General features: G+C 35.6%; 1 protein-coding gene across 1 annotated transcript in view; it reads right to left on the bottom strand.

Annotated features, from left to right (window-relative positions):
• Positions 1–1,362: 1,362 nt before the first annotated feature.
• Positions 1,363–23,231, bottom strand: part of RSPO3 (R-spondin 3) — an 88,500-nt gene continuing 66,631 nt past the window's right edge. The window contains exon 5 of the mRNA XM_053592663.1: positions 1,363–2,573. Coding sequence (XP_053448638.1) covers positions 2,383–2,573 — 191 coding nt within the window. The 3' untranslated portion in view covers positions 1,363–2,382. The remainder of the gene's footprint in view (positions 2,574–23,231) is intronic.

Here is a 23,231-nt window from a genome sequence, read left to right as displayed (position 1 = left end):
AGAGTTTTTGTGCAAAGTTGAGGAGATTGCTAGTTTGAATACTGTATAATTCCGTGTACTTAAGGATCTAGACTGTGCAGTTAAAACTGATATTATCTTTGATTGCATTTATATTTTAGCTGAATGTTAATTTTCTCTTATTTTTCCTTTGTAATAATTCTATTTTTGTTTAAATGTGGCATCCTGGGTTTAGATCCTCTGCCATTGTCTGGAGGACCACAAGGTCCTTAAGCCTAAACACATGGGAAGACCTGACAGTCGTTCATCACATCCTGCTCTGGTTTCTTTAATCCTTTCTCCAGCACTGCATGTGCATGTGTAGACCGTCCCCATAAGTGCTTATCAACAAATGGAGACAAAACAAGTGTAGAGAAACATGCAGAAATAATTTGGCTACTTACACTCAACAGGGTTAACGCTGAGAACAAAGGTTTTTGGTGTTTGAAATTATCCAAAAGTTCTAAAACATGGGAACATACTTCCACCTGGCATAATTCTATAGGGTAAGGGTTGCTTCTCCTTCATAGTGTATGTTTTCATTGAAAATAGAATTATTTTAGACACTGGCAATAGATCTAAGTAGTTGAAACACTTACCTCTTGGGGATAAGGAAAAAGAAACACCAGATTCAGACACAGGAATACATGATTTGAAATTTTTATATCTTGGAGGAAGAAAAGAAAAGCGGAAAATCAATTATGCCAAGCAGTTCAGGCGTATTACAAGCTGGTGGAGAAAAGGTGCCCAAAGACAGGCAGCCGGAAGCCAGATTCATTGCAATTTCTTCAGAAAGCAGTGACCTTGAGAGGGTTAGGAAGCACAGCAAACAGAGCTGCTGTGTGTCCTTCCCTTACAACAGGAAGGTGAAGCTGGGTCATGGGGTTCTGTCCCTCAGACATGCCTCCTCCTCTATGGGGTCCATTGTGTCCTCTGTCAAACACTGGTGAGGCCTTCAGCCAGGGGGACTTCAATCCCCCAAAGATGTCCACAGACTGGGAAAATATGCATAAGAAAAGGCTAAAAGTTAAAGATGCAGAAAAAACTGACATGCAAGAAAAGATGCTCATTTCTAAGCAACAGAGGGGAAGCATGCGAAATCACTTAGAGAGGCCCGTGTGTCTATAACTAGAATTTTGTTGATTAAAATAAGAAAGAGGAACAAAAATCTCCTAATATAAGTAAAGCATCATCAGTTCAGATAAAGGAGGATTCAAAAAGCAAACCTTGAGAAATATAGTATGTTATGAATTACACAGGACACTGGTTCTCTGATTGAGCAGAATTCTCTTTCCTAATTCATGAGTCTCTAACAGTGACCATGACCCCATAAGATAGACGACAAAACAAAGGGAATAAAACTTTAAAAACTATTAACAAATATATTTATTGTGGTGGCTTTCTCCCCTACTAGATACACCTTGTTAGAAAGTAGTATCCCTTTTAGTTCTGGGTGGACCATTATTAAGCAGGTAATAAAACTGTTTTTCCTTCACTGAGAGAGAAAATGCCTGACTTTGCAAACATGTTATATTCTTCTTGCTCTATTATTTTTTGTTTTCTATGAAATCAGAATTTTCTTTGAATAAGTACGATTTTTTTTTGGAAGTAAGTTACAGGCATGTGTTTACAGACTTGTCTAATTAAAAGGGCAGCAGAGGCTAAACCACATAGTGCTGACATAGATTGGAGACTTGTTCCACGTGATCACAACCCTTTACAGTTTTGTAAAGCACGAAAGTCATCTCCAACTCTATTTCCTCCACATTTTGCCTTTTCCCAATCCCATACATATTATTTAGCTCTGATATGCGCACTCATGTTTCTTGCAGAAGTACAGGATGAGGGCAGTGGAACTACTTTTTAAAACAGTTGTTTCTGTGATGATAAATCCTACAATTCCAAATGCCAGGCCCTAACTCCGAGCACTCTATAGATCTCCTGGACAAAACAACACTTCCTTTGAATGATGTTTCTCTCCTCTGATCTCTTAGTATTTTTAAGGGATATTGCATCTTTGAATTTGCAGAATGACCTTTTGCTTCTTAAAATGTATTTTTATAGCAAAAAGATGTTTCTTCTTTAGATGCCATCATTATGTTGTTACATCTTTGAGACTATTGATAATTATGTACAATGTTTCTTGTCTTTTAAAAATGCACAGAGCACTTAGGATAACCATTTGAGAGTACCCTTTCTTTGAACTTTTGGCTCTTTGTTGTTAACTATGCTTGTATGAAGAGTATAGCAACTATTTGGAATGTTGTTTAGACAGAGCAGTAATAGATAGGTTGTCCATTTGTGGTCCTAATGGCTAGAGCACCTGTCCTGGGCATCTGGTTGAGATAGCAGCATCATGAGTCTACAAACATCTCATGGGACCTTCTAGTGTACAGTGCTGACTGAGACCGATTTCTGTTGTTTGTCTTGAACTTTTCTCTTCTTCTGCTGCTGTTTCTCTTTGTTTTCTCGTTCTGGAATTTCTCTGCTGGATTCCAGAACTTTGCTTTCAGGGATTGCTTCTTTACTTTCTTCTTTATTAAGTTTTTTTCTTTTCCTTTCCCTTCCTTTTTTCCCTGAAACAAAAGGATACTCTTTTAAACATGACACACAATTATGTTCTATTTGGTTACTTTAAGTTTTAAAAGATGACTTAATTTTTCATAGGTTGCATACCATAATAATAGACATCAAATATCTACTATTTAAATCATTCATTCAACTACTCTAGTCTGTGATATATTCCAAACAATGGAAAGACATATAAATATAAGACATATATATACACACATATATGCAAAATATATGTGTAAATAAAGTGAATAAAGTAACTAATATATAATACCTCAAGAAAGTTCTATTCTTACACATTTGGAATTAATTTTGTATAATAATTATGCATATTTAATGGCAAGTTTTGAACAGATTTCTTGCCATTTAAAAACATTATTGATATGTATATTTTACCTGGCTCCTTTTTAAGGCACTATTTTAGTATTCAAATATTTCCGAATATTTGCAATCTCTCCAGATATTTGCATACCATCTAATAGAAGAGAATTGATTTATGGAAATAATAGTTCATGATGATTACTGAGTAACTGTATTTTAACACAAATATTTGTATGTTGGAATTAATTTGCATTGCAATTTCTCTATATGCAGTGTGGTACCTTATCAATGACCCTATGGTACAAGCTATGAGGTTAGGAACTATGAGTCAGTAGATATTTTTTGGATGTATATGGATTCCATGGAGACCTCTGACCTTGAGCTGTATTTGAAGCACAGATTTAATTCAAACTCACACCTTGAGGAATTTTTAAAGTAGAATCAATATGACCTTAAGGGTTTTGACATGGGAAGGCATACTGTAGTCAACATGGAGCCAAGGTGGAGGACTGAATTTTATTCTGCTGGCATTGAAAAACTGCTGAGAGTTTTAAAGGAAGAGAGTAATTTGATCAAAGTGGATAAGTCTGGCACCAAATTGAATGGGTTATTTTATTTCTAAATAGTGAATTAACTGTATGTTTTATTATTAGGTAAAAATTTTACACATACAAGTTATAGTTTAAACAATTTCTGAATGCATGGTTTTAACCATAAATTAACACATGTATCCCAATGAGAGATCATTTAGATTCAAATAAGTATCATAATAAATGAAAACTAGGAACCAACCAACGACTTTCCGATATGGTACGAATTTTGAATGCTTATCCCCACATCGTGAACAATGTAAAATTTGAAATTTGTCTGATTACAATAAGCCACTTTGGACAAGAGTATTTTGGAGAAATTATTTGTATGAAAGAACAAAAATATTTTCATGTCCTAAAACAGGCTGCAAATATTGAATTCAGTGGTTTGGCTTGCCTTTACTTGAGCTCTGGTTACAGAATCCTAGGGAGTGGTATTATTAATTCTGCATAGGTAAACTAAGCCAGTATAGTCTCCCTAGATTAATGATTTTATGCCACAACTAGCTTTGTCGTGAGACTATATTTACAAGATCATCTAGTTACTTTATGAAAACTTGCCTTGTGGGGCTCAACATAATATACCTCTAAATTTTGGACTCTAGGAGGACAGTTAACAAAAATGAAAATTCAGCCCAGGGTGAAGCAAAAATCAGTCAAATTGTTTAGGGCATATAGAGATGAACTTCTTGAACACTGATTTGCCAGTTCCATTATCCTTTTCCTAAAAGGATACTAAAAGAACATCACTAGATGGATAAGATTTCTGCAGAAGGAAACCAGGGGCTTCAGCTGGGTGTAATGACTACACATTTGAAGAGCTGACTTGAACGCAGTAACTAAATAAGGAAAAACTGAAGAGTAAATTTACCTTCTTGATCATAAATTTTATAAAGCTGCACAAACTTGAAAGAGAGAAATATTGGTTTGGTTTTTGTGGTATGTGCTTAGTATTCAGAAGGAGATGGCGGTAAAGGTTGGATTATACAATATTTCCACATTATGGAGTGTTTTGGAGGTGTTCAAGTTCAACTCCAAAAAAACAATTGTCAGCAAAAATTATTCCAAAGTTCCATAAAAACTACTGACCCCAAACAAAATGTTATTTTTATGGAAGTCATCCAGAAGTCTAGTGTTTGACATTGTTCTCTTGATGATAGTCCAACATCTTACAGCTGTGATCCCGACCATAATGTTTTGGACACATAAGAAATATATTGTTTCTTCCTTAGTCACAGATTGATTTATATGTTTTTTAGCCATATGTGACAACTACTCAACTTACAGTGTATTTCTGCTTACTGGCAAACTGATACGATTATTTCCTAAGACAGGCAGAAACATTTTTGGAAAAAGCTTAAAACTCAGTACTATAGCTTAATTATCCAAGGAATAACTAGTCTGGGTGGTGAGTGAAAGGGGAGGCTCTAGTAAAGTAACAGGGAACTAGCACATTGTACATTGTTGTTGCCCAAGAGAAGGTTATTGCACAATAGAAATATGGGAATATTATTTTTTTACAGGACATGTGTTAGTGGTTGGAAACACTAACTACCCTTTTGCATAAATATATTTTTCTCTTGTCCAAGAAATAAAATAGAAATGCAGAACAGTGGCTGTAGTCCATTAAAAATCACGTGGAATTTGAAATAATTTTGTAAGGTTTTCTTTAAAGGAGACCTTTTTTTTTATTTTTTACTCTAGTTCCTTTTCATTGATGTGTTTAATGGGTTACTTTTCAACTTTTTCTTTTTTGCCATTTTGCAAACTAAGCATCCCAGTAATAACAATCTAACATATACGTGGTGCTTTGTCATCACTGAACGTGTGTGTGCGTGTGCACATGCAGACACGTCTTCGAACTGGATTGTGGAACATTCTAATTATTATTATTTTTTACATTCTAATGATTAAAAGAATGTTAATCTTTCCTCAGTGTCTCACTGATGAGGGTGTTTGGGTATAACTGTCAAAGAGAAATCACTATTAGCAATCATGAACATACTGAGCACTTGCAAGATAGTGTGACACTTAAGAATACTGTTGTTAGGGGCAGAAAAACCCTGTGCTCAAATTCTAGGCCTGTCCCCAACTAGTGTGTAACCTTTTTCAAGTTGTTGATATTTCTCAGGATTAATCGTCTAATATTTAAAATATGAATCATCACCACTGCTTGCTAAACTTTGTAAGGATTAGATGAAAATGTGTGTAGACCACTTGGTAGAGTGCCTGAGATATATTAATCATGAGACCAAGGAAAGCTAAAGTTATTAATGCATTAGATGAATTAAACCCCTGCTCTAAGCCCAAAGTGTGTTAATACCTGGGATACAAATGAGATAGGGAGACTGGCAATAATTATAGTCACAGGCTAATGCTAAAATAGAGGCATGCATGAGGTCCTGTTGGGAACACAGTGGGAAAGCATTGAACTCTGCAAATAGAGATTGAAAAAGATCCCCCAGATGGGGTGATGCTTGAGCTAAGCCTGAAAGAATGACTGAAAGTTTGCCAGGCTGATGGTGGAAGAAGGGCATGTCAGGCAGTGAACAATATGCTAACAGCATGAAGGCACGCAAGGACATGGTAAATCTGGGGCACTGAAAGTTGACTTCCTGGGTTTGATCAGGGTCTATATATAGGATATTACCCAGAAAAGCTGGAAAGACATACAGGCCTTGATTGCCATGTTGGGAGTTTGTTCTGAGGGCCAGTGGTACTGAAAACTGGAGAAGGGCAAGTATCAGAACTCGGGGTCAGGGAAGAGTTTGAATGTTTCTGTGACTAATTTAGAAAAAGCCGATAGAATATTCTGAAATGTGACCTTATTTCCTATTTTAGAAAATTGCTATAAGTAATACAAGCCATACACGAGTGTCGTCAATGGCTGGTGTTTATTTTTGAGCCTTAAAGAGCAACTAAAATTTCTATGTAGACCATAAAGCCAATATTATTTATGATTTGGTTGCAACCTAGTATCTTATAATTGAGTAGGGAATTGAAGTTTTTGAGACTCTGAAATTATTTTCTATTAATACAAACATACATAGTTTCTTCATATAAGTACTTCTGAGGGTCATCTGCAGACCAGGTTCCCGAACATAGATGATTTTTAAAAATACAGATTCCTGGTCTGATCCCTGGAAATTATGATTCAGTAGCTCTTATGAGGGGCCCCAGATTTGTATTAAGAACAAGCTCACTCACCCCCAATTTATTTTGATGTACAGCCACACTGAAAAACCACAGCTATTGAGTAGTAGAAGACCCGATTTCCTTAAATATATACTTTGAAAATTTATTCAAATCACAAAAAATGAGCATTTTTTTCTTAATCAATATCAAATATGTTTTTGTGTTTCTGCAGCTACTGATTTTTAAGTTAAGTTTTCTAATAAGGAACATTTGGAATTGGTATCCAGATATAAAATGAAAATCAGCTTCAAATTGTCTTTCTAAAACCTTTCCAAATAAAGATCTGAACTAAAAGGAATATACGTGTAATTATAAGAGAAGGAGAAGAAAACAATGCTGAATTATTTCTCGTAAGTTTCATGTTTACCTTCCAAGTGGAAATACAAAACACAGAACCTGTTTAATACCTTTTGAAATGTAATGAGTGAGGTTATGACTAAAAGGGATGATCTTCCTAGAATAAAAAAAAACTAATCTATTTATTGAGGATTGCTTGAATTATAAATGTCAGTAAATTATTTCGTTGATGTTTAGATAAAATCTGTCCACAAGTTTTCACAAAAGCCAGCTTCTTTCTGAATTTCTCACAAGGTGCCACTAAGGGGAGCCATTGAGCTTTAAGTAGCCCCACAGCCTGAGACAAACTAGGTTATAATTTTTCCCACAAAGCTAAAAATGCATCCATTTTTGTAGACTAAAACTGAATATCACTGATTTTATGATTTAAAGCAATTGGATAAATATTACATTAAAAAAAATTTATTGGTAGGTCTTCTTATTTGGTGTGGAATGAAATTCAGTTAGAAGCCTATGGCTTTGAATCTTCTAAAAGCCATAAATGATGTAAAAAAGAGGTAAATCTGATGATTTGTGAATCTATAGTTGGATCTGATTTTTATGCACAGACAATGGAAATTCCAGCTTTCTGTTGTTTTTACTTTTTAAGGAAGAGGAATTGCTGCAGTATAACTTTTTTTTTTTTTTTTAAAGCAATTGTAATCTCCTGTGTAGATACTTAAGTATCTTTGAAATGTGGGCTATATGAGCACAGGACAGTTTGACCCTGTGGCAAAGAACACAGCTGAAAATCACCAATTTCCTTCTTAGCTACATGGTTACCAAGGAGCATTGACTTGAGAAATGTACCCAAACCTTTAGTCTTTGAGAAAAACTTATTCCCCCTTCTTATAATTTTAACCTAGGAATATAAAAATAAGTAAAAATATCAAAGAATGAATGTCTTTTCCTTTTTGATAAATAGGCAGATAATTTCTGAAATTGACATTTAAAGCTACCTGAATTACCTATTCTGTGGGTTTACACGTGAACAAATTCAATTGCTTTTCTATTAACTTCCAAGATGCTTCGGATTCATTATTCAAAGAAAAATCATTTGACATATTATTGTGTATTTTACCAAGGGCTGTTAATTTGGGATATTACCTTGGATTCACTTTTGCAAAGAAAGCTCTGATCATTACAATACATTAAGACTGAAAAAGCATTTTACCACCATTTGAAAAGGGTCAATTTAAGAGATGTTATCTGTTTGTATTGTGTTCTTTGGGGAATTCTGAAATGAGAATGCACTGGTTATACGGCACTGAGTGGAAATTTTAGGAGGTGAAAACAAGTACTCTCAAGCTTGTTAACATGGCATTCAAGGTCCTTGTCCACTGTGACTTGGCCTCCGCTTGCCCACCCTCCCTGGCCTTCCTATGTGTCTTCTGTCACCCCTGTACTCACTCCACAATAACGTACACCTAGAATGCAGTTTGTAGCCTTCTTTGCCTAACTCTGACTTCCTGTTTAATTTTCTGGCCACATCACCTCCTTCAGAGAAATCTTCCTCAATCTTCCAGCCTCTTCCTAGGCTGGGTCATTTCCCCGCTCTGTGTCCTCAGCTCCCAATCATGATCCTCTTGCAATAATCAAGGTGAAGATGACTGGGGAAGTCTGTTTTTAAAAATAGTAAGAGTAATGATAACCGAAATTCAACAAACACCTCTGTGTACCAGGCAGACTTCTAGGTAAGAGTATGTGTCCCTTCAGCTCTGTCCTAACCCCAGTGTCACAGATGAGGACAACGGGGGCTCCTGACCACAGAACACACCTGCTTCACTTTACGTCTCAGCAGAGCCCAGTGTGACCAGCCATCCTTATTTTCCTTCACGCTTCAAGTACTGAGTAGAAAAACTGACACAAGGAAAGTGCCCAGGTGTGAATTAACTTTTTAAGGCAAAAGAGTTTTATAAAAATAAAGATTTGGAATGTGCTTACATAACCTCTTGAAATTTGAGTTTGTTAGGCAGCTTGCTGCTTATCAGGAACTAACTCAGAACCTAAGAAGGCTTGGAAAAGAGTCTTTGCGTCCACATCATTCAGTTACTGCCTGCTCTGTTCTTTTCTATTGCTACAAGTCTATTTGTTAAATATTAATAATTCCACTCTCCCAACATATGGAAGTATGATATATGTGTAATTTGAAAATTATATCTCATTTATCTCATTTATAACTATCTTAGAAACTTTATTTTACTGTTAAGCTACCACCATTATATTTTTTGAAATCTTGGAGAAATTATCAGGTATTTGTATATGTTGTTATACTTATGACTGAAAAAAAGAGAGACAAACTATATGGATTTAAATTTTAAGAATCCTGTGGAGGTTTGAATAAAGTCCTATTATAAATCATTTCATCCTATATCCAATATCATAAATATCAATAATCACTATATTTAAAAATCTATATTTTCATAGTCTACTTTAAGCATAATGAACTTCCTTTTGCCAAATCAAATGCTTTCCTTATAAATTGACTATTGTTAGCAGGCTTTTACGTGTGTTTTTTCCTCTGTTGTTTAAATAATTTTATTATCCACTTAAGATTCAAATCTAGAATTTCAGATTTTGGCTTTATGTCCTGATAGAAATTTCCAAAAGAAAGTGTTAAAGATACTGAATATTACAAACTAGGATGCCTGCCTGCTGTAAACTATCAGCATTAAAACAATAGTTAAAAATGCAAAAGGGAGAAAGTTCCCAAAGATACTTTTGTACGATATTTACCAAAGACTTTTTTTATACATTATTTATCATTATAAAAGTAAGGAGTATCCTGTATTTTATTGTATAATATTTTAAAAAACATAGCAGCATATTATAATTATACTAGATAAATATTTTTAAATTTAGTATTCTCCAGCTTGAGCAAGAGTGAGACCCCAGTAGAAAAATTAGCTGGGTGTTGTGGAGGGCGTCTATAGTCCTAGCTATTTGGGAAGCTGAGGCATGAGAATTGCTTGAGCCCAAGAGTTTGAGGTTGCTGTGAGACCCTGTCTAAAAAAAAATAAAAATCAATCCATCAATCAACAAATGAACTTAGTATTCTATTATATGAGCTTATTTCTCTTAAATCAATTGCTTTTTGGTGAAAAGTTTATTTGAAATAAGTAATTTTAGTGTTTCTTTTTTCAGTGTAAAAGTTCTTGACTACCGCATAAAGGTTAGATTACATTTTGGAAACTCAATCAGACACATTAATTTACATGTTGAAAATTTCTTCGTATAAGTATGTTTGCCTAATGTGTTCTAAACCACATCATGGGTCTTAACAATGGTATCTATTAGGTAAGCATATAAATTAATCTAATTTTTACTGGATGTTAAATGCTGTGTTGGTGAATTTCAAACTATTAAATCCAATCAAATTTTATTTATTACTTTTGCCATGAATTTTGTGATTAGATTTTAAAATGAATAGTATTGTTTCCTTAAGTAAAAACAAACTCTGCATAGGATAGTTTGTATATTTTATGCACTGTTTATGAACTTATAATATTGGGATTTTTCTTAGTTAAATTTAGACAGTTGCGTGGCTGATCTCTAATATTTTAATGAATGCTTGCCTTGGTAACATTGTCAAATGTCCTATCCCAAATTTTCAGTTTGGGCCTAGCATTCTCAAAGCATTAATGATTATCTCAAAAATGAAGTGATGTGTTCCATCTTTTTTGTAACACTCATCATACTCTGCCCTGTCTTCTTTCTCTCACCCGTGCGCGGTGGCGCCCTCTGCTGCTGTAGACCACCAAACTTTGATTTCAAGCTAGAGAATATGTGTGAATCTACCATATGTTCGTGTCAAATATCTTTCCTATCACCCTTTAAAAAGCTCTCTCAGAAATTTAAATAATAATAGTGAAATATCTTCTTTGAAAATTCCCATTATATATGTATTTTGCCAGACTTAAAGTACATAAATAGTACCAGCTGTAAGTTTTCCTATAAAATTATTTTAAAGCAGAATACATGATTATCATTCAGATCACCTAGGAAGTGACTCCTTTAAGAAGTCTAAAAAAAATTATTTCTTTAGTACAAGAGCATAATTAATTTTTTCAAACTTTTCACATTCTTGGTGGTAGATTGTTTTGCCTGATTTTATGCCACTTTAAAATGCAAATGTAACTTTACTTAATATGTCACTAAACAACAATTAAATGGAAAGTACTGCCTACAGTACAGATTGCTTTGAAAGAATATCTTCAAAAGCATTCTTTTCCTTGTGAATTTTTATTTTTTTGCTACATTTTTCCAAGTTGTCATGCTTTTTTTAGCCCCAACAGCACCTATTCAAGCAACACAATTAAGAATGCTTAAACGTGCTGACTTACCTAATTCATTTGCCTCAGAAAATCAGAAACCTCAGATGTATGATCAATATTTGATTCTCAAGGTGAATAATAGCTTTTGTGTTTTTTTTCCTGTCTTTACATACTCCTCTCATGAAGGAACCTAGTGAAAGTGACTTTTCATGTAGCGTTTAGAATGAAATTTGCATTTGAATTTTCCCTATTTTATTTAGTTAGTTGTGTAGACTCAGAATTCATTCTTTCGTGCTTGAAATACATGCTCTGGATGTGGAATTTGTTTATAGTAAATATCCATCAAATGCCCCTCAACCCTCCCCTTTTTTCAAAGCATTACTAAGCCCAAAGCCTTGTCTTCATCTTTGATGAAATATAGCTTTCCAATTAACACGAAAGTCCTTCATTTCAAAAGCCTGAACAGAATGCTACTTGAAAATTTATTCCAGCTGGTTAAATTAAAGAATTGAAGGAATTCCAAAGAATGGATATTCTCTGGGCATTTATCATTTGATTTTTATTTGGATAAATTTCCATTTGCTCCAAGAACCTGTCTTAGAACTGTAGTCTTCTGAGACAGAAAAAGATGTGTTGACGGCCGTGTTTGTGCAGTCTTCCCTCCATTACCCACTTAGTCTACTCCATTGCATTGACAGGAGGCGATGGCCTCACGCTTGCTGACAGGTTGCAGTGATTGATTTTACTAGGAGTCTTGATATTATTCTACTCTTTTTCATCCTTTTATGTTATAATTGACTCTGCTGTCTAATTCTTATTATACTAAGACCACTCTTTCTTTCCTTTGAAGCTTTTTTTCCCCCTGAGATGTGGGGTAAAAATATAACTCTAATCTGGAATTGCATCACCAGGGTAAAAACAGCTACTGAGTTTCTTTATTTTTGTTTTATTTTATTTTTAAAAAAATAAAACTTTATTTTTCCCCCCTTTGGCAAATCTTTTTTTTATTATTTTATTTTTTTATTAAGTCTTTTGTACATTGATCATAAATACATTTATGCCATTTTCAATGTGTTGATTATTTGTACAAATTGTAGTGCTTACAACATACTAATCAACATAACTTTTTAAAAGGGTTGTACCAGGCTAGAGTCCTGTGGCATCATAGCTCACAACAACCTCAAACTTTGGGGCTCAAGTGATCCTCTTGCCTCTATCTCCTGAGTAGCTGAGACTACAGGCATGAGCCACCACTCCCTGCAGGTTTCTCAATTTTTTTTACATAGATAAGGGGGTCTCACTCTTGTTCAGGCTGATCTCAGACTCCTGAGCTCAAGCTATCCACTGGGCTCTGCCTTCCAGAGAGCTAGGATAACAGGCATGAGCCATCACACCCAGCCAATTATTGAGTTTCTTATTAGTGCTATTCAATGTACCATACATGCTGCACCATAATATTTTAGCTAACGATGTCACATACCTTTATAGCAGCATTTAAGGTTTTCAGCTATGTATTGACTATCAGTGTGAAACTAATTTTTATGCATTTGCAAATACATTCTTAGATGGTTTCATTTTGCTTCAGTATTTTAATTTTTCATTTTCTTTGTTGCAAATGCTGTGTCAGACTATTGGTTTCTTAACTCTATTGAAAAATATAGAAAATCTCACTCAGCCTCTATTATATCAAAATTTGTAATATATTAATTTTATTCCTGATGTAAATAAGACCATATGCAGCATGTTTCACCTGCAGCAGATAATGCAGATTGTTCTAAGGCCTTTTTCTCCCATTCTATCTGCTGCAATAAATATCTGTTCTTAATTAGATATACTTTCTGCAAGCATTTCCTTAAGCAGCAAGATAGCTCCTTATAATGACTTCATCAATAGTGCTTACACTGTAAGTGGTTAGCGCTTGAGTGGAATACAACTGGTTTAATTTCTTTAAAATTTTTGGCAGTCATTTGCTAATCCAGAAATATCCACCCTGTAATTAAGCAAGATTAGTCAGATTTTACTGTGTCTACAGCTTTTCACTGTACTTCTTCTATCATTATTAATTAATATTAGGAAAATAAATATGACTTTTGTGTGTATAGATAAAAATATATAGGCACATATTTATTTACAAGTTCCTTTCTGTGACAGATGGAAAAGTTCTACTTTGAGGGATAGATTTTAAAATATCAATTACAAGGCAGCCTGTTTTCCAATTTAATTTCAATAATTCTGAAAGGAGAGTCATCCTCTTACAATAGTCCTTCAGAAACTTGAAATTTTAAATTAAGAAGTTATATGACTTTTCATATATGACTTTTTCTTATCAACCATATTTTCCATCTGTTAAATTAACATTTGTACCTTAATGACTTTTTTTCTTCACATACTTTCAAAATGTTCTGGTCAAGATAGAATATGGCTCTCTAATAAGCATCTGATTAAGACAGATGAAATAAAAGAATTATTTTCATTCTTTAGCTACTCAGCCTCCTCTATACAAACTTTTCCTCTCAGGATTGACATCTTAGTCAGTAGCCTAATTCCCTTCCTCTTTCTTTGCTACTAACTAGTGTGTGTCCTTCCCTCCTTGTCTGGTTGGTCCCTATGTGCGTAACAATGTATCATCTACTGAGTTTGGGTCTATAGCTTGAAGTCCTTCTACAATTTGTCCAGGTGATATTGAACTAAATTTATATTTTTTAAATACTATTAGGAACAATTATATTGTTCCTAATTTGTAGGAACAAATAGTAGTAGTAGTAACAACTGCAAATATAATGAACTTTCTCTTTATAGAAACTCAACTGTAATTATGATTCATCTGATAAATCATCAAAAAGAAAATACAATTCATATTACAGGGTGGGGTGGATAGCATTGGAAGCATCTAGCAGTGGATTCTGGATCTGATTGTACAATTTTGTGTACTAGGGGAGACATATGAAGCCCACATACCTAGGGCTAGCATTGTCACCAAAACCACCTTTCTCTTTGGCAAAAGTCTGCACACTGAATACTGGCTGGTCTTTAGATGTTTATTGAACAAATTAAATGAAAAAGGTGAGTAATGCTCCCTCTTTTTAATTTCATGGCCGTCATTCAATTTGAGGGAAAGCTGGGGTAGGGCAGGCATAGGCAGAGATGTTTTTGGTGTTACTTTCTTATATGCAAACATTCTGTGGTTATCCATTGTCCTAATTTGTCTCAACAAATCCTATTTATTATTCTGAGGTCCTCAGCCAGTTAGTGGCTTCTGTATCAATATGAGCTTTAAGAGAACTCAGGAGAACTACATTATGATCTCAGGGAAATCATTTTGACTTGTCATGCTCTGATAGATCATCTTTGAAACCAAGTCTGTGATGAATAACTAGATTATCCCTAAGGGTGATTCAAGAAGTGGCCATAGAAAGTCCAGGTCGCAACAGAAAAGATACAGCAGATTGCATTCTTTTCTCCTGTTTTGAGAAAGCATTTAAATTCGAGAGGAGCTTTAGGAATTTGAAAGCTTCCCTGAGGCTGGACGTGTGTAGGCCAGAGTCCATTTCCCAGCCCAAATCTGGAAAATAGTGGCTTAACAAAAACTTTCTGAAATTGTTTGGAGAAAGAGAGGTGGTCAGGAAAGGGACATGGAGGAGAGGACAGGACATAAGGTGATTGTCAAAAATTGAAAGATGCCAGAGCAACCTTTTCTTCCTTAAATTATCTTTTGTAGCAGGCATAAATAGTGTTTTATTTGGTGGGGTTGGGAATGTGGTCTTCTTTTAAAGTCATAATATATGATTCTGGCTCATCTTGCCCCAATCTTAGGGCTTATAAACTCTTTTGACATGGTACTCCACAGTCTCAGAAGCATGTCCTCCCCTGGAGTTTTGAGGGACTGTGGCTTTTGTTGTAATCCACTGAATTTTGCTTTCAGTGGCTGCCACCAAGATGAAGGACCACTGGGTGGTATGATGAAACTTTCCATTTAAGAGGGTGCAGCAAGGGCAGCAGATGTTATACGCAAAGAAACTAATGGAAGAGAAAGTCCTCGGAAGACAAGCAAATGTGCTGAGGATTAAAGACCATGTGACAATTCCTAAAGGAATGAACCCTGCCTTTTCCTCCAGGAAAACAAGTCTTTGTTGTTTAGCAGAGGTATTTAGTGACAAATAAAATGATCCTGGAAATAAGAAGGCCAAATGAAACCGAACAAATCTTTAAATAGGTAACGAGCTTTTGATAACCCAGGTTTTTGGTTTTTACTTCCATCTTTCTGTGTGTCTTAAGATCATGTTGAGGTAGAAAGGGGGACACAGGGTCAATAATTCTACGTAAGCCCTTTCCTTATTAGCAGAGATTTTTCAGAAGAAAGGGTAGTCGTCAGCGGGTAATTCAAAATACAAGGGAGTAAAAATATTGAAGGTGGGTGGTGCCTGTGGCTTAAAGGAGTAGGGCACCAGCCCCTTATGCCATTGGTGGTGGGTTCAAAATCGGCCCCAGCCAAAAAAAAAAAAAAGTATATATATATATATATATACATGGAAGGAAAGCACAAGTCGGGATTGGCGCTCCTCTGCTGTGTCTGTGTTTGAGGGGAAGAAGCGAGAATCCTTCCTTCTCCATTATACTTTGATACACTTGATCAAGCACATTTTTGGGCCCTGTGAACTCTGTTGCAACTTTTTAAGCAGCAGAGGCCTGAAGGAATCAAGCACAGTATGTCTCCTTAAGAGCCTTCCCTGAGTTTAAACAGGTCTGGGTGACTCTACCCTAATAAGCAGAAACCAATACCAAATGATTTCTAAAAATCAGCAAATACTACATATTTCAGACATCACTAAATGATGTCACAGACATGATAATGGATCACTTCATTATCCATTATCTGTCATAAACGGTAAGCAGTTATATTCTTTATCCATGTGTGTTCATATATTTAATACATTTATTTATACATGGACTAGTCTGGTTACATATTTTACATCGCTAGTCGTTAAGTATTTTGAAAATCTCTCCTTGCCGATGTACATCCTTCTAGACACATTTCAAGGGCTGCTTCCCCACGAAGTGTTTCCTGATCATTCTCCAGCAGGTGAGGAAGGATGCAGTAAAGTACAGCTGCTACGACCTTGGCCTTTGATGTCAGAAAAGATCTGAGCTTGATTTTCTGCCATGCCCGTTAGTCATTTTCTATTTTGAGGGGATGTTACTTAAACTCTCCTGACCTCATCTTTAAAACTGTGCTTAAAAAAAGGTGTGGCATTAGCTGTTAAAAATCTTAATGAAGCATCAGAAAATGTGCCCATTAAATGTGGTTGCATCCCTGCCAGCCATAGCGGAAGCATTTCCTGAGCTTCGGTTGCCTCCTTTATAAAACAGAACCAACAATTTTTATTTTTCTCACTATTTGGGGTAGATGTGAGAAATAAATGATGCATACGCAGAAAAATGAAAACAAACATAAAATGATAACCCTTAAAGTAATAATAATTAGTAATAATAATAATAGTCTCCATGAAATTATAAGACAGCTGAGTGAATCAAGAAAATAGAATAGGATTAATCTGGCTAAGGTAAAATTTCAAGAGTATTTAATTTCTTAACATGTTTGGTGAAAGTCCTTAACCCACTCAAACCCATCCGTCTTAGTACAATTCTAAAACATTATACCTCTTGCATATCTCTTAAACATGTCCTTTCCTCTTTGTCCTCATTTCCTTCAGGCCTTTATCATCTCTAGATTTTATTTTTGCAAAAACTGGGTCATTTGTTTGTTTGTTTGTTTTGGGGGGGGGTGTTTCTTTGCTTCCAGACACATTTCCACCTTGGTGTCAGGTTACGTTCTTATAAATGCAAAGGGCTGGTCTCTTGTTTTTAAATCTCCCCAGGCTTGTACTCCCAAGTTCTTAGCATGGTTTAGAATCCTTTCAGAATCTGACTCTAGCCTATTTTATAGAGCATTATCTCTTTCTTTAATTTGCCTTAGTTTCAGCCACACTATAGATCTCACTAGTATTTGATGACTCTCTACTCTTTCTTCCTCTTGTGTGTTTATCAATGTTCCTTCTCAATGGAAAGTTCCTCTCTGCCTTTTTAGCTGGAAAAATTCTACTTGACCTCCAAGAACCAATAATAATTTACTTCTGTTTCCAGAGGACGCTTTTGTCTATTCTGTATTTATTTGTTTACAACCCACTCTCCCATGAAATTATGAACTTTCAAATGAATCTCACATATATTTGTAAGTCTTCCTTGTTATTTTCACTTCGAGCATCTAGCACAGTTCCTGGAATACAGTAGTTATTAAATGCTTAGCATATAATTGCTTCATATAGTAGATGAAAGCTGAATAGACAGAATGAAATTAAAAGAACGAATAGACAAAATGTTCAATACGAAAATGACGCAAAGCATGTTGTAATGATACTACAGGGCTTAATAATGGTATGATTTATGACAATTCTGTTTATAAAAACACATTTCCTGGGTGGCACCTGTGGCTCAGTGGGTAGGGCGCCAGCCACATACATCGAGGGTGGCAGGTTTGAACTTAGGCCTGGCCAGCTAAAACAGCAGTGGCAACTGCAACAAAAAATAGCTGGGCATTGTGGCAGGCACCTGTAGTCCCAGCTTCTTGGGAGGCTGAGGTAGGAGAATCGCCTGAGCCCAGGAGTTGGAGGTTGCTGTGAGCTGTGATGGGACCGCACTCTATTAAGGGTGACAGAGTGAGACTCTGTCTCAAAAAAACAAAAGCAAAAAAACATATTTCCTAGTAGTACAGGTCATTTTATTAGGCACCTCTAAAAAATCATGATTATACTGTTCTTAGTAAAGGGTGTACAATTGTTCTATGTGAGTGTGGTGGCACATGGGGCATCACCTTACCCCAGCTGAGAGCAATGAAGATACAAGGCTTACTCCCAGCACCATGGCATCCAAGGCTTACTCCCAGTACCATGGCATCCAAGGCTTACTCCCAGTACCATGGCATCCAATGCTTCCTCCCACTACTGCCTAGGACCATGCATCCAAGGCTTACTCCCAGTACCATGGCATCCAAGGCTTACTCCCACTACTGCCTAGGATCATGGCATCCAAGGCTTACTCCCAGTACCATGGCATCCAAGGCTTACTCCCAGTACCATGGCATCCAATGCTTCCTCCCACTACTGCCTAGGACCATGCATCCAAGGCTTACTCCCAGTACCATGGCATCCAAGGCTTACTCCCACTACTGCCTGGGACCATGGCATCCAAGGCTTACTCCCACTACTGCCTGGGACCATGGCATCCAAGGCTTACTCCCACTACTGCCTGGGACCATGGCATCCAAGGCTTACTCTCACTACCATTGCATCCAAGGCTTACTCCAGGTACCATGGCATCTAGGCTCAGTTTCTCCTCTGATAAATATCCACAACACAATCATACATGAGTTAAGAGTAAAAGATTTAGTCACGTTTTTCTACACTATGCTTCTCAGAAGGATTAATCTTCCTTTAGAATCAGTAAAAATTAGAGGAAAAACACACAGATAGAAATGAAAGAACTGGACAGACTTAGCTAAACTTGTTAATAATTTTTCACAGAGGAAATCATCACCATGAGTATTCATTTCACAAAATGAGCAAAGCCATGTAATGTTTGTCCTTGGCCCAGTGACCATTCTTCTGAGGTCCATGAAGAGCATGCTATGTAAATTAAGGGTGCTTCAAATTTCTAAGAAGCACTCCTATGACAGGGAGAAAAATTGCCTCCAAAGATGCCCATGTCCTGGAACTTGTGAATAGGTGATTTAATATGAAAAGATGAATAAAGATTGCTAATCAGCTGATTTTGAGATGGGGAGATTATCTGGGATTATCCAGGTTGGTTCATTTAATTACATGGATCCTTAAAAGTGGAATAAAATTTTTAAAAGAAATTTAAAAATCTCAGTATTTCTGGAGTAATTAAAATATAATGGTTACTTGGTATTTTTTATAAAGCAGATAATGTAATAAAATTAAAAAGAGACAGAAGAAAGGGCCAGAGAGAGGCTATGTGAAAAAGATTTAACCTGCCATTTCAGGCTTTGAAGGTGGAGGAAAAGGCCAGGAGTCCCTGAGTACAGGCAGCCTGGAATCTGGAAAAGGCAAGTACATGGATTCTGCTCCAGAAAGATCAAGATATCTTGATTTTAGCCTAGTAAAACTTACATTGGACTTCTGACCTACCTAAATGTAAAATAATAAACTTGTGTTGTGTAGGACACGAAGTTTTTGGTAATCTATTACAGTAACAGAAAACTAACCAAGCCCCAGTTTGTAACTATTTGCTCATATTTCAGTTCGTAAGCATCAAAAACAGTTTTAAGGACCACTATGCCACTACTTAAATACCCTAGGATAAATTGAATGAGATCATTTTGGTGATGAACAGCACCCAACTTGTCTACACAGACCATCAGAACATAAGAGCGTCAATTCTCTTTTCTTGAAACTTTGTTTCAGCAAATTTGAAGAAATTGAATTTATTGATAAGATGCAAAATTATAAATCAAAGGAAGTTAAGTATCAGAAAGAAACCACATCTTATTTTTTTATTATAAGTTCGTGCATCTACTTTCAATTCAATTCTTAATAAAAGCAAAAATGTTTCTTTCTTGAAAATGATCTGATTAATTATTAGCTGAAGAAGATATTGAAGTACAGTTGGGTATTTATTCTCCACCTCATTTTTATATACATGGTGGGTATATTTTTGTGTCAATTTGACAATAAAAATTCAATTCCTATTAAGCAGAAATTCATCTGGACTTTATCATCTGCAAGATCAGCTGTAAGAAGAATGAAAGAATGTGAAAACAGGGAGAGTCTTTAAGAATGAAATTATGCCTTCCTCCATGCACCCACACCAGTGTGGTTACACAACACTGGGGAATTTATTTCAATGTTTTCTCTGCAGTCAGTGTTCACTGCTTTGGTTCTGCCTATCAGAACCTCCTGAGGTCAGATGGATTGCCCTTTTCAGGGATTTTTTTTTCCAGCTGGTGAAGTCTTCTGAGCTAACCAGAAATCCAAATGGGAAGCTGCATTATGTCAGAACTGCATGTTTAGTCTGCTTTCCTAGAAATAATCAAGAAAAGTTATATGTGAAAAGACACAGATGCTCTTTTCTCAGCAATATTTTCATACTTTTGAAGTATAATTGAAAAAATCTAGTTGAGATCCAGAACAATATGTATTTCATATACACACATATTTTACTGATTTCATTTATAAAAGTTCACAAAAACAATATATGTATATATATGTGAAATGAAATACAAGGCAATACATGTAATATCATGTTTACCTTTAGCCCAGCATGTTTTCCTTTGAAAATTCATAGGAAACTGGCATCCTACTGTTTATTCTGACTTATCACTGAGCATATTTATGGCTTGGAGATTATTTTTATTTGTCAGATTCCCAATCATTCTAGGAAAATCTATGAAGAGATATCTAAAACTATTAAGTTTGTACCAATTTACTTGTTTTTTATTTTTATAATTATATTGAAAAACAGGATTCTAATTAAAGCTTTTTTAAGATACACATCTTTAAGATAAGGCTATCTTAAAGCAGCTTTAACCACTAAGATTACTAAGTGTAGAACTTAGAGAATCTCAAGGATTTTTCTGTGATATTAGTTGTTGTCCAGCTCAAATAATGCAGAATGTTTCCCCTTGTCAGATATAATAATATAATCTATTATTTAAAAATCTACACAGTTAAATACAATTAGTCAACATTTCAACATTCGGATTAGTCAGGGCTCTCTCCTAGACGTGCACCTAAGTGTACCTGTTATATTCAGTGAATGTCAGGTTCACTCACACCTATTTCTATTTTAGAAATGACTCAAAGGACTGTGCACCACGATTATGAGACTAAAACTATTGCAATAAAAGTTATTTCAGTGTTTCTCAGATAACAGCAACAGCACTTCAATAACAAAAACAAAACTTTAAGACCACTGTTTGGCTCCCTCCCACTCCCTTCCCTGAATAGCATTTACAGTTGGCTTTTGAGAAAAAATAAACACATTTGTAAGAAAACGTTTGGCTTCTTCCCAGTGCTTGCCTCTTTTGTCTTTCAATTCTTTTACTAAGGCTATAAAAAGAGAGAAAGTAGACATAAATCTTTTTAATTTATATATTTTTTAAACTTCAATTCTTATTTTGCCATTTGAGTTTTTCACTCTGCTTTTATTATTCACTCTTCTAGATTGTAAACTACCTCACACCCTATCACTAATTCTCATGGAATACAGAGTAGAGTTCTTGTGATCAGTCATGGAACCTCTGATGCCAACCTCAGATCCATTCCAGATTCCATTTTTGCCCATTTCGCCTTCCTGGCAGGGCACTGCCCTCTGGGGCTGCATGTCTGACCCTCTGTCTCCAGGTCAAACACGCAGCTCCTGCCTGCTTGTCTGACCAACTGGGTTCAAGAAGGAGCTGGAACCTTATACTTGACAGCTACTGGATGAATGTGCTCCTTGTGTATAGCTGAAATACAGATTTGTCACTGGTGAACATTTGGTGCAATTGAGTAGCTTGAAAGGCTGAGAATTCACATTTGTGATGTTTAAGCAGATTTTAGCCTTATTGGCTTACTCCCAAGAATTGGGTAACATGTTATAGTTTTTGATGATTTGTTGGTTATTTGTTATTCTTTTAAATACCCAAGGAATGAGCAAAATATCCAGTGGGAACTTTGACGTGGGCATTAGACTTAGCAGTCACTTTCATGGGCTATCAGCCATGACGTATCGGGCAGGCCAACCTTGGGTCAGAATTTGCCCCAGATAGAAGCCCTATTGGTAAGGAAAGACTACATTCAAAAGAATTATTGGCTTAAAATGTAAGGTTTGAGAATCTCTGGTGTGTGTTAGGGAACAGGTAGTGTTTATTGAAAATAAAAATTTGCTGCCACAGGAAATTCTAAGGATTATCAGGGCTAGGGTAATTCAGCTCTGGGAAATGAGGGTCAAAAATTTTGCTCGGTATTTTGCAACAGTTTGTCACCTGAGCTAAGTAAGGATCAACTTTGACTTTTACTTGAAATTAAATAAACATATGAACCCTGGAGTAGAATATTTCTTCTTTAAAGTGTATCTTGAGCTTTTGCATTGTCTAGACCCTGGATTATCAAATATTTATCCTAAATTACTTTCTGGTAACACTTAAGATGAAGTATCTTCTTTTTTTCCTTTCTAGATGTTAAAATCCATTGTGCTCTTTGAAAAGCTTATTCTGTGTATCTGTTTGACCATATGAAAAATAGTTATGAAGAGTAGCTAACCTAACCAAGTGGGATTTTAGAACTCAAAGCCACTAGTAAGAAGTGAGTGTTTTACATCTATTTACAAAAAAGGAAATAACAAGTTTCTTAAGGTTGGAGTTCCAACTCTTTTTGCTACAGGCTTGTACTTCAGCTTCCTTTTCTGCTTAGTCATTGCTTTAACTCCCACTCCGAGATTAATTGCATGACCCTTGGAGATGAATGATCTTCTGCTTAATCTAAGCCAATGCAATCTGGACAACCTCAGGTTTGGTGAGGCTCCTCTTGGGTGGTTTTCATTTGTTTTAAGAACATTAAAGTATCTCATAAATCTATATTTATTATATTGGTGAGTAATCTACTGTAATTAAATATGAAATGCTGAAGACAATGTTAAGGTAACGCTGGGGTCACCAACCTCTTTTTATGGTGGTTTCATGGCTACAAAAATACTCTGGAATTTGCTTTTGTCTTTGTGTCTGGATCTGTTTAACATCACAGAGCATCCAGCAGCATCTCATTTTCAGATGGGCACTTTGTATTTTAAAATAATAATGAATTTTTTTATAAATACACAATGCTTATGAGAAGAAAATTTTAGAGAGAATTTGGTTAACAATACTCTCATTTACAGTAACATGTTCACACTT

The sequence above is a fragment of the Nycticebus coucang genome, chromosome 5 (genome assembly GCF_027406575.1).
Source record: "Nycticebus coucang isolate mNycCou1 chromosome 5, mNycCou1.pri, whole genome shotgun sequence".
NCBI lineage: Eukaryota > Metazoa > Chordata > Mammalia > Primates > Lorisidae > Nycticebus > Nycticebus coucang.
Note: the sequence above shows the minus strand (reverse complement) of the source record. Positions and strands in the feature narration are given on the sequence as shown.